Raw genomic sequence first — 13,967 nt, 5'->3', positions numbered from 1 at the left:
TAAAAGGTAGTAATGAAGTTTAATCATTTTAGCATGTGTTGGCTCAAAAAACCCAAAGAATTCATAATTTGTATGCGGTGATGGAAAATGGATGCATTTGTATTGGTCATTGTTTGATTTTATGAACTCACCTGTAATAGGGTCATAAAATCATTTGAGTTAGAAAGGACCTTTAAAGGCCATCTAGTCCAATTCCCTTGCAGTGAACAGGGTCACCTGTTACAGCTACATCAGGGTGCTCAGAGGCCCACCCAGCCTGACCTTGAGAAGTGGGTTTCCACCACTTCTCTGGACAGTCTGTTCCTTCTGTAACAGAACTTTTGGTATGGAGTAAATTCATCAGGATAGGTCAGATTCCCTGACACAGATATGTCCCACATCCTTTGTGCATACACATGGGTAAATGAGGGGGAGACTAAGCCTCACTTCTGCCAAGGCATAGCTTTTGTCTATTCTTTCTTAAAAAAGCCCAGGAAAGAGCTGGAAGCAGCTGCATGTGCATGGTAGTATGGCAGAAAGTCAGGTGTAAGTGAAGTTTTGTTAGGTTTGAAGCCCAGAGGTCTCTGTAGGAGTCTTAGGACATATATGCTTGATGTGTGAGGAGAAAGTCTAATGAGTAAGCAGATGCCTCAATGGGCTTGAGCTCTACATGACATTATGTGTACGTCTTGTCTAACAGATGCAGACAGGCAAGAATCTATCAATCTGTTTCTGGGAGTATTCAAGCCTGTGGAAGGAAAGCCTCATCTCTGGGAACTTCCTACTGATTTTTATTTGCATCACAAGAACACCCTCAGTCTGTCACAGACCAGGCGAAGGTATTTTGATGTTCTGGTTTTCGTTGGATATAGCTCTAATAAGATGCTTTGCATACTGCTAACCAAATAATTTAATCAGCTTGTTGAAAACTTTTTTTTTTTCTAAATAACTACTGAATTTTAAGCTTTTGCAAACACTTAAAAAAGAAAAGAAAATAGCTTTCATGAAGAGATTACCAAGTGTTGGACGTTGGTGTTTGAAGGATTTGCTTTAGTGTATTATTTTCTTGCACTGAAAAAAAAGTCTCATTTAATATGTCCTGTAGTGTGAAATACTTCACAATTTTATACAGTTACAGATTTGTTTTTGGGTTTGTTTGGTTGTTTTGTTTTTTTTTAATTATTTTTTTTACTATTAAACAGTATCTATCTATATCTTTTAGATGGTCAGATTTATTGTCAGTATGGTATTAGGTATTTTTATCAATACAAACCCTGTTATATTCTTGTGCAGTGCCCATAGTCTGCAGCTGGGTTTGCCAAGAAGCCTGTAGTTTTTTCCTTTCCTTTCAGCCATGTCTGGCCCATTCTGATGATTTTTTTTTTCTCATTTGCATCTCACTGTAGTTGTGCAGTAGTATACAGAAATAATAGAGCTAAAGCATAAAAATTAGAGTAAGTTTTTAAAGTGATTGCTTTGGAATGTGAAATGATTTCAATATGGATTGTAAATACTGTGTCTAAAAATATTTTTCCATTTTAAGACTAAGGATAGTACTAGACTTGTTACAGCTTCTTCTGTTTTATCAACTTTGTTTTTTTGTATTTCTGTTCGTTCTGTGAGTCTTAAAGTTCTGCACCACAAATGGTAGGTGTGAATATCTGCATTCGGATTTTTATATGGTGGAGTGTCCATGACTGTCCTGTTTGGCTGCTTATTCCACTAATGTATGTGGCAGGCAGCATGTGATGCAACAGTTTCTTAATTTCAGTCCTTTTCTCCTTCTGCTGATGCTAGCTCCTATTAGCAATGCAATTGAGTGCTAGTTGAGACATGAGAAACATAACTGGTTCTGGACATTATTGTATGACAATGGATTAAGCTAAAACAAATGTAATAAGCGGATGGGGGGGAAAAGTCTGTTTGTTTTTACTAAACTGTAATGCAAGGCCTTTAAATAACTTCTTTCTGCCTATCTAATAGAGTCTTTGGGTGAAGCAGCTAAGGAAATAGTGAAAACAAGGATATCAAAAAGGGAATAAAAATATTGTTTCCTATCATGGAAAGCTTTTTTGGCCGTCTCTGCTTTTCTTATGTTGTATGTGCCTCTGCATCACAAAGAAAAGATTTCATGAGTTTGACGTATTACTTTTATGTGATTTGTAACTCACGTGAAAGGGTAGTGAAGGTGGAAAGAGGCTTTCTGTTGTCACGTAACAAGTCATTTGTGCAAGCAGCAAGTTTGGTTATGTCTGCAGGAAAGGAAAAAATGCTTGCTAGCATTGCCTGATATCCTTCATCAAGAGGTGGGCCTTTCATACATAACTCATTCTTTTCTGTTTAGGACATTCACAGTTGCTAGGACTGAAATGTGTTTCCGTGCCTGTTCAGCACAGTTTGTGGAGTCCCACTGACAAGTCTCTCTCTGGGCACCACAGTACACAAATTGTTTCTGCTCCAGGTAGCTACATTGTTATCTGGTGGAGCTATCTGATATATACTCTACTTATGGCCCTTACAACATTGTGAATATACATATATTTGAAATAAAATCCATGAAGATTAGTGAATATATTTTAAGCACAAATAATGGAGTAGTAGGAACTGTCAGAGTAGTTTAGAGAAGATTTTGAAGTATATTTGAGAAAAATGAAAGTGTACACATGAATGAAAGATTAACTTTGCTTTATTTTATGAATGCTACTTTCACTTCCTTTGGTGGTTTTGTTTTGTTGGGATTTTGTTGCTGTTTTATGGTTTTTTTATTCAGAAATATTGAATAAGCTTGCAGGCCCACTTTTTTGCTATTAATTATAACAACATGCAGTTCTTTTACTTGGAAGAGCTGACACATTAAAATGTATTTCCACATGTACAAGTCAGTTGCTTTGAGAATCTTCCAGTTTTATTTATTATTATAACTGGCTTTCATTTCTTCAAATTATTTTCCTAAGTTTTAGGATCTAAATAACAAGTAGTGGTTGCGTAGAGTTTGAAGTCTGTCTTGCTCTGGTCAAAGCAAAGAAAAAAACAAAAAACAAAAACACAACATACCAAGTATGCTTACCCCATGGCTTTGTGTTTGTTCTTTTTTTTTTTTCTCCTGATACCTTCTGTATGTTCTAGGAGCTTAATTTTCCAACACTATAGGTAGGGCACTTTAAATATGCTTAGTTCAGTTCTGGATTGAACTTCACATAATTATATTTCATGCCCTTGGTGCAAAGTTGTAGGGTAGTAGTCTATTGAGTGCATCCATCTGAGGATAATTCTTTACTTCCTATCACAATTGATTTATAAGGAAATGTTTACCAGTGTGACTCTGTATGGCTGGGTAACTGCTATGTGCAAATGTTTAGATTGGACGCAAGATCAAATCTGTATCAACTGTGTGTCTGTATTTCCCACACAGCTATACTTACTGGTGGACGACAGGTGTGCTAAAGCATTTACCTCTTCCTTTTGATGAAGGTAGGAATTGTATTGGCTCCTTGCCTTAAGAGTATCTTGAAGTTTTAGTCAGTAATGCTTTGTAACTCTTTTAGGTCCCAAATCCTTTGGAAAAAAAAAAAAAAAAAAGAAGAGAAAAAAGGCTTAATACTATGTTTTCTTTCCTCAACAATAGGGTTGCAGGATGCAAGAGATATCCAGCTCCAGAGTTGAAGAATTAAGTAATACAAATATCTGGCTAAAGCCTGACCTCCATATGTGTCGGGACAAACAACATTCTAGTTTTTTCCTTTATTGGTAAAATTTATTTATAATCTATGTTGGTGATAATATTTCTATTGCAGATAGGGATTAGCTACTATTGTCTTATTTCTCCAGGTTACTATGGAGGATAGTTTATTAGGCATTGTCTTCAGTAAGAGTCATCAAGTTATGGTAATTGATAATGTGTATTTCTTAAAGATGTGCTTTGCATCTCCTTTACATCATGTTTTCTTGTCCTAGATGGAATATGGCTATAGAAAAATGTTGCGTAGAGAGGCTGGGTAATCAGACTACTGCTTGTTCAGATGTTTTTGCAGAGTCAGTCATAGTTGGCAAAAAAGATTATTTTTTTTTTCCTTTCTGCAGTGACATGTGCTGAAAACAGACGCAAATTGACAGTGAAAAAATTCCACAAGTATGAAGAAGAAATTGATATCCATAATGAGTTCTTTCGGCCATATGAGTTGAGCAGCTTTGATGAGACCTTCTGCTTAGCAATGACCAATTCTACACGGTATATTTGGGTTGTTTGGGGACTGTAAATGCTTAACTGGAAGTTGATTTGGTGTGAATTATGTGTGCATTTGATTTATTTGTTTAAACCTGGGTAACATACTAGATTTTTTCCTTTTCAAGCCTCAAATCTAGCAAAAATCCAGAAATTAAATGCTCAAAACTTCTGTCAAGATAGCATTTAATTAATTCAAAATTATTTTCTACTATAGAGTGACTAATGTTTAGACATTTGAGGGCTGAGAAATGGGCTTATCTTTGTGGATTCATTAGGTCATGGGAGGTACTTCTGAAGCAATTGCTTTGTAATTGTTCTGCTTAAATTTTACAACTGCTTTTTTCAGTTCATGAGGTTCTTAGAGCTGGCCTGATCTTTTTTTTTATTTTTTTTTTTTTGCTGTTGGCAGCAATCAGACAGATATTCTAAGTATAATCTTAATCATGCTTTTGCTAATGACTTCCAGACAGATTATGTTTCATGTAGCTTTTTGACCCAATTTGAGTGTTGGCACCATTTTGAAAACAACATATATGAGTCATAGGGCTTCTTCAGTACAGGAATATGCTATTGCTGTAGCCTCTTAGGCAAGTGGCAAAATTTGCAGCTGCTTCGCAAAGCTAAAAAATGCCATTGAGAATGTTTTAAATACCAAGGGGTTTTACAGTAATTTGTAATGATGATTTTATTTTTTGTGCATATTTTTTATTTCAAAGGTAGATTTTAGAGTTGTCTCTTCCAGAAAATGTTTTTGTTTTGTTCTGAACTTTTCTTAGGGTGAGATTTTATTTCCTCTTTTGCCAGGGATTTTATGCCTAAGAATATGGGGATTGATCCAAGTCCATTTACTGTTCGTAAACCTGATGAAACAGGAAAATCAGTGCTGGGGTAAGTTAGAAATAACAAATTTTGTTCTGATTTAATAATAGTGAAATTTTAATGAAAAGATTGAACAGTGTGTGCAGTGTATTCTCTGCTAAATGTGAAGTAAAAGCAAAAAACTGTTGGTGCAGTACTGTAGAAATGTACGCTTTAAAAATCATACCTAATTTTAGATTTGTACTTTATGCTGGGAATTCTTTATTCAGGCTCGTTCAATCTTTTCTATTTAAGTGAAACCCATAAGGTAATTTTCTCTAGAATGAAGATACAGAAGCTGGTAAAATTTGATTATCTCTTGGTACCATTATTGCTATATTTTTATTTTTATTTGTTAAGAAAAAATAATTAATCTTATATAAATAGAACATAGAATATAGAATATCCCAATTTGTAAGAGAACCATGAGGATAATGAAAACCAACCATTGGCTCCATATGAGACCTCCCAGAACTCGAACCTTATGTCTGAGAAACTTGTCAAACATCATTTGTTTTGTTGTATTATAGAAAAAGCTAAAATGCTTCTTAAGTTATTGTTCATTTTCATTAAACTGGCTTGTTAAAAAATACAGATACTATCTTGAAACAGCAGTAACTGCCAATTTCTTCTTAGTTTTCGAGTAAAAATGTAAAAGCATTATGGAACGATAGTTATAAAAACATTTATATAAAATTTATAAATTTATACAAAACAATTTCAGAATAGTTACCAAGACGAATGTTTCATTTAGCTGTTTTTGAATCCTGGACTTGATTTGTTATTCTATTTATTCCATTGTTTTGTTTGATTTGCAAGATAACATAAGGGCTATGGGAATTATTCCTGAACCACTTCATTCTCCCTTAGATACCTCATATTAAGGAAACCTTTTATCAGTAATGATTAAACCTGTACTGTCACACTGTAGTAAGTTCTTCTGAAAACTTAGCGTTCTGTTACAAGCTATAAAATTTGACTGTCTCATAAATAACATCTGTCATGGGTTGACCCTGAGGGACTCACTGTTCATAAATGTTGAGTGGTCTGGATTTATCATGAGTAGAGTGTGATTTCATTCTAGTAATGTTTCCTGGAAATAAACAGGACTGTATGATGGTTATTCAGTTCACTTCTCAAAAGAACTCTGAATGTGTGGGTGCTTTTGAAGTCAAGCTTCATTCTCCTTTGGTGTTTTGGACTAAATTATCTTCAGATACACCATGAAATTCTCAATCTTTTATATCTTTCTCAATCTTCTTCTTGAGCTCTCTGCTGTGACTTTGAGGGGTTGTTACAAGATAGTCAGCTGGGTCAGAGCCATGTTCCAGGACTCCCTGTGTATGTCTCATAAGGCTTGTCATGCATTGTACTGGAGTAAGAAGTGGTTTAAGCCTTCCACCTTACCTTAGAGATGCCTGCTATGTGAGAGAATTTATTACAAAATGCAAGAATGCAACTCTTTTTAAAGAGGATGTGCATGAAAAAAAAAAAAATTAAGAGATTTTTTTCCTTTAAAAGCTATTTCACAATTTTAAAAACTATTTAACATGGTGATATCATTGCTTAAGTCACAAACAACCTTATCCATAATATGGTACTACTGACATCAGTAGATTCACAGCATTTTTTGGAACTGTCTGTTTTTCCATACACATGGGATATGTGCCTAACTGTCCCAATCAGACTGTGGTACTAGAAGTACATCTGTTGTATAATAAATCAGAATTTTGTAGTAACGTGTCTTGTTTGATTCCTCCATTATACTAGAAGCCTTTAGATCGAGATGATACTACTGGTTCTTGACCATCTCTACAAAAAAAAGGGAAATAATGATGTATTCATATCAAGTCAGCTTCTTCATTAAAAGCTTCTCCAGAATACTGAATATACCAAATCCATTATGATCCTCTTCTGGTTATTTTTGCAATTAGAATAAGCATAAGGAAGTACCATCTATCTCCATCTCAATATCTAGGAGCTACAGTTGTAGTCCTGAATTCCTGTTTTGAAATTGCACATAGAGCTGTGTGTTTGGACTTGCTTCAGTGATACTGATTAGATTGTAGTGTTGCTTTCCTGACACTAGTGTCTACTGGGGTCTACTTCATATACCAGACCTCATTTGCCTTCCCTCTGCTGCCCATGTTGGTAATGACAAGTGCTGCTGCTGCTTAACTGGGGAAGCTCACTCCAGTTATTTGAAAGCATTTCAAAGGGCTTGGTATTTCTCACAGAATGCAAAGTACATGTCAAAGGAGAATAGTGCAGTTAAGAAACACCACGATGGACATTAATCTGTGACTATCGCATATATAAGTCATGGTCAACAGTAATGCTGTGTTCTTCATTAGGTTGATTAATATTCCATTAGACTTAACCATCTGGCCAAGCAGACCAGGTTTTCTACCTACTATCTGAACAGGTTGCTATTTGCTTTTGCATAGACTTTGCAGTGTTTAAAACTTTTGGTTTGTTTGTTTGTTTTAAAAGACTCCTAGAGATGGCCTTGCTTTCTTTTTGTTTTTTAACGCCTTCTGATCTACTGTGATCTTTCTGGAAGATTTGATAATCTATTTTCATCTGTCACAGCTCCCCTAGGACAATTAGATCTTGGCCTTTTCCTGCATATGTGCTGGCAGTGGAATGGAGATGTCACTCTTAATAGTGTTTGTCTACTTGCTTCATTCTTCAGCTTTCATAAGGACTGCTTTTCTTGTGATCTTCAGCTCATTTAGAAAAGCAGGGAAGATAACGTCTTTAATTTTCTCTGATGAGAATACAGCATTTCTAACTTTCTGTACATTTTTCTTTAAGCAGATGTGAGTTTCTGATGAGTCAGAAATTAAACTTACCTCTGTGTTGTTTCTTTTTTCCTCTAAGGTATTCATTCCATCTATAAGAATTCTCATTAATGTCCTTAGGATGGAGTGAGGGGTGGTCTCAGATCAGTAACCTTTGAGAGGACTCCTGTTTACACGTGTTGTTAAAACATAGAAAGTTTAGCTAATTCAATGCAGAGATAAATCACTGTGTGAGTTTGCAAATGTACAGCTCTATGACAGTCGTACTCCAGTGGAACTCAAGTGACACTAGTGACCTCCATGCCTTTGCTGCTGAGAGCATTAGAGCTGTAACCTGAACTACCGTTTGCATTTTCACCCACCTGCGTGTTATCATCAAAGCCTCTTATCATACTTTGCTTTAGAGTCCATCGTGGATGGAAAACATCTGCACTATACTGCAGTCATAGGAGAGAAGCTAGAATATATTTACTGATATGATACGGAGGCGGTATAGTGATTTAACAAAGCTTAATTGTAACTAAGGCAGCAACTTAACAAGATTCAAGATGACTGGATACCCTTGATTATTTGCTGCATAGAGGGTAGGGTTAAACGTATACAGGCTGGATGTCCTCCCACTGAGTCATGAGGTTCACAGTGAACCCCCTTGCTTTCTAAACTCCTTGAACCATGCAGGGAAGGAGCCTAGGTGCAGCTGAATCCACTCTTAGACCCAGACTTGGTCAGCAGTTTATGTCTACAGGTTTGTATGTGCACAGTCAATCTATGATATAATATTCGTGAAGCTAACAAAGCTTACAGTCAATCTAAGATGTGATCTTAGCAAGGCTAAGAAAACTTAAAATAATTAGTCACCTACCATGGGCCTGTATCGACAAGGTACACCTTGATGTCAAGGTGTAAGGGATCTCTGTGCAGTAACCTCAGGAGGCATCCCTGCCCAAGGGGAGGTGTTGTGCAGCCAGCTGCTGTGCAGGAGAGCTCAAAGGGGGCTCTTGGGCCCCTCACTATTTACAGGGGTAAGATGATTGCCCTGTAGTCATCTTTGATGAACCTTTGAGGCTCATGCTTAACTGGTCCTCAGCACTTGAAGCAGGGGTCTGCTATCAGCCCCCAGTTTGAGATGGATTTATGGTTGTTAATCTGTTATAGCAAGAGTGTTATCAGTACTGATGTTCATTGTCTACCCATGAAGTGCCTTGTGAGCAAGGCCAGGTCAAAGAAGGGAACTGAGGGAAGGAGCCAGGGCGAGAAGGAGGAGCACACCATCACAGGGTCTTCCTGATTTGTCTATTAACATGTTCACTACCTGACTTCCAATCTCTCTTCCTCCAGAGATCCTGGAAAGACTGTGATGGTTTCTGAGGTGAAAGGGCATGCACATGACCAGTAGGAAAAGATGTAGAGGATCTAAGGATGATACAGTTTCTGACAGATAAAGCAATGTACACCTGTCAGAGCTTTAACACAGTTAAACCCTGTGTTACTCTTGTAAAATATAGACGTTGCATCTTGAAAGATTCTTACAAACAAGTCTCTTTTTATTGACTAGAATTTTTAACTTGAGAAATGCACACCCTGTAAGGAAATGTTGAGGGAGAACTGAATTAAGGGGAAGAGATATGGAGAAGGAAGAGAAGAAAAAAGTAAGGTTCTCATTAACATTTGAGGCCTGAGAATAAGAGAGTTAGTGAAGTACATAATTCCAATTAGCAAGTGAAATGTTTTTCCAGAACAAAACTGAAGATGTCATGTCTCAATTTTTATGTATACATTTTAATATGACAGAATGGGGGAAGGATTTAAGTAAAGAGATGGATAATTGGTGGAGAAAAGCTGGCATAATCCTGTGAGCACTCTTCAAATGATCAAGAATAAGAAGAGACTGAAGAAAATTAAACCAATTAGGACATTCCAAAGATGCGCAGCAAGTTGCTCTGCGGGATAGAACTTCTCTTTTCCTCTAGTAAGACAGTAACGAAAACAAGGAATTTTAAGTACTTACTATTAACGTCCCCTTAAGTTCATAAATACTCTCTATCTTTTATAGGAACAAAAGTAATCGAGAAGAAACTGTACTGCAGCGCAAAACTGCTGCTAGTGCTCCTCCACCCCCGAGTGAGGAGGCAGTGTCAAGCAGTTCTGAAGATGATTCTGGGACAGACAAAGAAGATGAAGGTGCTGTTTCTCAGCGTTCTACTCCAGTAAAGGTGACTGATACAGGAGATAACACAAAGATCACTGAGGTAAGAAATATTGTGGTATGCAAGAAAACATGAATTTAAAATTCACATTTCCTTTTCTTTTAAAGAAAAAGGGTTTTATAAGCAGTAAGAAGTATAGAATAAATGTAAGTGAAGCAGAGAGAAAGTAAAAGATCTCCAGTAGATATTAGCAAAACTGATTATAAAACTTTGCTATTCTTGCTATCATGTCAGAGTCTTCACTTATACTACACATTTCACATAGCTGGAAGAGGAAAATAGCATTTATAAAGAATAAAAAATGATGTTTGAAATTTACAGCACTCGGACTCAGGTCAGGTGTAGTCTGTACAAGACATATCTATTATAGTATTGTATGGTAGTAGTTAGTTCAGAGTGGTAGTATACTTGTGATCATTGTCCCTTACCATGCTTTGGCTCACATTACAATATGGATCTGAGGTCCTGAGCTCTGCCTTCAGTCTGGCTAAATCTCGCCCTGGTTCATCTGCAGAGTTTTAAATTGTTCCCTTATTAAATGGTCTGAATTAGGAAAAAAACACATGAAACCTTTGCAATAAAATACCTATGAAGTTGTATGGTATTAATTTTGGGGTTAACTGTTTGGCCAGTAGAAGTGCCTTTCTTTTCTGTGTATGTACAGTGTTATCTGAAAACTTTCCATTATGTCAGAAAAACTGAGTACCGGTTTTCCAGCAATTCAGGTTGTTTATAGATGATTGCTTTACCAGAAATCCACCCTATTTTCTTCACTGAACAAGGTATTTCACTTCACATTTTCCATCTGTACATTCAGTACACTTTAACACTGATACCTAAGATATGTCTTTAAGAATTTCAAGGTGCTTACATGAAAGATACATTTAAATACAAAATACAAGATAGCATTGGCTTTTAATGGCTTGCAGTTGGAGGAATTGTTCTGATTTTTGTAAACGCATATGAAGATAAATCTTCCATTTTATAAATTTTACTCATAATTTTAAACTTAATTTTCACTATTTTTCATAGTTGCTTATTAAAATTGCAGTGCTGAAAATGATTATTTATTCACTTAGGCTCTGTTAGCAGTTAACTTGGGTAATCATCAGTGTCTTTACCTGCCGTTGTAAATTTGTTCACGCTCTTCAAATGTACAAATCCTGTCTTAGATGCATTATTTTTGAGGGCATAGTGTTTATAGAAGTTTTCTGCTCAGAAGCCAAACATATAAATCAGTAGTCTTAAAGGTTGTTGAAATCTAATGTGTAACGCACATTAAAAGCATAAGCTTACAAATACTCCATTACTGGTCTCAAGTAACTGAACAGACAATTTACCTAAGCTCTCTCCAGTGTCAGTTTGTGCTTCACTGTTCTTTCATTCATGAAAATGGATTGTGTGTAAAAATGTTAACTAATGCTACAAGTTTGGGTGAAAACAGCACTAAGTAGAGTTTTTGGTGTTGTTTTTTGTTTGTTTGTTTGTTTAAAAGGTATGATATTTGTAAGCTTATATGTTCAGGTGCATTTTTGAGTATATATGACTATTCTAGAACAATTGGATATTGGGCCATGGATTTGAATTTTGCTATTTTTTTCACATTGACAATTGCACAGTAGAGAAGAACTGCATAGACGTGGGAGGGGTGGAGAGTGCAGAACTAGTGGTTCCTTTCTATTCATATCTTCTGGAAGTTAATAATAAAATGCTTTATTTTACTAGTCAGGAACACATCTTTCCAAAGAAATTCTTTGACTTAGGATATTTTGAACTAAAAGGAAGTTAGAGATATTTTTATAGTTGACACACTTGCAATTGAATGTGTCTTATCAATAACCCCCCAAGTTTAGCACTGACACAGGGAGATATTCATGGGCACTGACTCCTCATTATAGCTGACTGAGTGACAGTGTCACTTGTAAAATAAAAATAGTTTTCTATTTTATTGAAGTCTGTAATTATTTCAGAATTGACAAAAGGAAACATGAAATCAAATGTGGGAGCAAGCTCTGAACTAATATATCTTTTTCTTTACTGAATTCCAAGAGAGAACAGTACTTAATGCATACGTCTTTATATGCTCTATTAATATAAGTTGATAACTTGATATGTTGTTTTATCTGACAAGATATCTTTCAAGAGTCTTTTATTTTTTATTGAAGAAGTGTCTTGAAGAATAGTTTTACTAAGTGATTTTTATTTAATACAGCTGGCACAAGCTAAGGTTACTGTGTATATGAGAAACTTGTTTGGTTTTGCCTGCATTTTGAAATTATTTTCAGATTTTGAAATAACTTCTCTTGAAAGCAGTCTTGTTTGTCTTCTCTTTAGAAGTTATTACAGTATCTTCAGTCAGCATCTTTGCTCTTATGTTTCAGAATGTAGTTCAGTCCACCAAAGACGTATATGGAGTTAATCTTTCAGATGTTCCTTCTGAAGATGATATCACCATATATGCTAGGTGGGATACATTTCCATTTCTAATAATTAAAAGATGATTTGAGCTGACTAAATAAAGGTTGTCAAATGTGCTTCTTTTGATGAAACGCATTTAAATTATTTATTTTAGGCATGTGGGCTGTCCAGGGGAGGTGGTGGAGTCACCAACACTGGAGGTGTTCAAGAAACATTTAGGTGTTCTGTGAGGAACATGGTTTAGTGAGAACTATTGGTGGTAGGTGGATGGTTGGACTGGGTGATCTTGGAGGTCTTTACCAACCTTGGTGTTTCCATGATTCCATGATTTGGTTGTTTCCAAATACTATTGTTTTTCTAAAATCAAACTATTTTCAGATGTCTGCTTCCGCTCTGAATTCACTGGAAATATTGTCGCTGTCTTCAAGTGCAACATGGAACTTAAATGAAAGACACTTCAGTAGAAGTACCTGTCAGTATATTCCTAGAAACATTCCTGGTATAGGTTCTGGGCAGTAAAACTGATAAAATGGTCAGAGGAAGTAGGTAACTCTCTGTAGGGGCATGGATATTCAGGTGACAACTTTTTGTACCGTAGCTTTCCAGGAGAGGACGGGAGTCAAGTTTGGCTGTTGCCATTATCAGAGTTGCATGTAGTAGCAGCATACAAATACATGCAATGTGTGTGTTTACATTTATTTGTAAATACATAAATATAGCATGAAGTGTAGTAATAATGTGCTCTTCATTTTGAACTGCATCATGCTGCCACTTGCACTTAATAAATGATTTTGTGATCTTGGACCATACGTACAGGAAATGAGAGTAAGGTAGAGCATATTGCAGGACAGAATATGGCTCTTCGGGTGGTCCAGCAAGTTCCCACTCAGTTCCTCCTCTTTGTTGTAAACTGCTATGATGTGAGGCAGCATGCTGCACAGCATATGTAGGCTCTTCTCAGGAGCTGCTGGCTTACTGTGAGCAGTTGGAGATGAGAGCTGTGTGAGTATCAAGATATCACCTCCCACCTCCAACTAAATTCTAGCAGCTACAGAAACTTCTTTTATTTCCAGGGTAATTTGGACTTTTGTTCTTTATTTGATAGTTGTTACTGTGCCTGCAGGTATATTGGATGGCCAGCTCCCACAGAGCAAAGAGCAAATTACCAGTGTGTTTCTCCAGTGCAATACAGCAAGTCTGTAGTATCAGGAGCACTGCTTCTAAATTTTCATAACCCTACATTGGACAACATGCTATCTGATAGCTATTTTAAAAACATATATTTAAGCTATTGTTCTCATATTTACTCCTCAATATCGCAAAACAACAGAGAGGCCGAACAGAACCTAGTTCAAATCTTTTTCTCCTGAATTAGAAATGAGATTGAACGTTTTGAAATTTTATTAACCAAAACTGGACTATAATAATTTCAGTTACAGATGAACTAAAACAAGAAATGCTGTTGACAAGAGAGCA

The 13,967-nt window shown here is 36.2% G+C and overlaps 1 protein-coding gene across 1 annotated transcript in view; it reads left to right on the top strand.

The window, feature by feature from the left end:
• Window positions 1-13,967, top strand: part of FIG4 (FIG4 phosphoinositide 5-phosphatase) — a 74,799-nt gene that overhangs the window by 44,515 nt on the left and 16,317 nt on the right. The window contains exons 16-21 of the mRNA XM_065735027.1: window positions 680-818; window positions 3,392-3,450; window positions 4,060-4,207; window positions 5,009-5,092; window positions 9,920-10,115; window positions 12,455-12,537. Of these exons, the coding sequence (XP_065591099.1) occupies window positions 680-818; window positions 3,392-3,450; window positions 4,060-4,207; window positions 5,009-5,092; window positions 9,920-10,115; window positions 12,455-12,537 (709 nt within the window). The remainder of the gene's footprint in view (window positions 1-679; window positions 819-3,391; window positions 3,451-4,059; window positions 4,208-5,008; window positions 5,093-9,919; window positions 10,116-12,454; window positions 12,538-13,967) is intronic.

Source organism: Cyrtonyx montezumae, unplaced genomic scaffold (assembly GCF_038088225.1).
Source record: "Cyrtonyx montezumae isolate F1298 unplaced genomic scaffold, pur_monq_1.0 scaffold_0, whole genome shotgun sequence".
NCBI lineage: Eukaryota > Metazoa > Chordata > Aves > Galliformes > Odontophoridae > Cyrtonyx > Cyrtonyx montezumae.
Note: the sequence above shows the minus strand (reverse complement) of the source record. Positions and strands in the feature narration are given on the sequence as shown.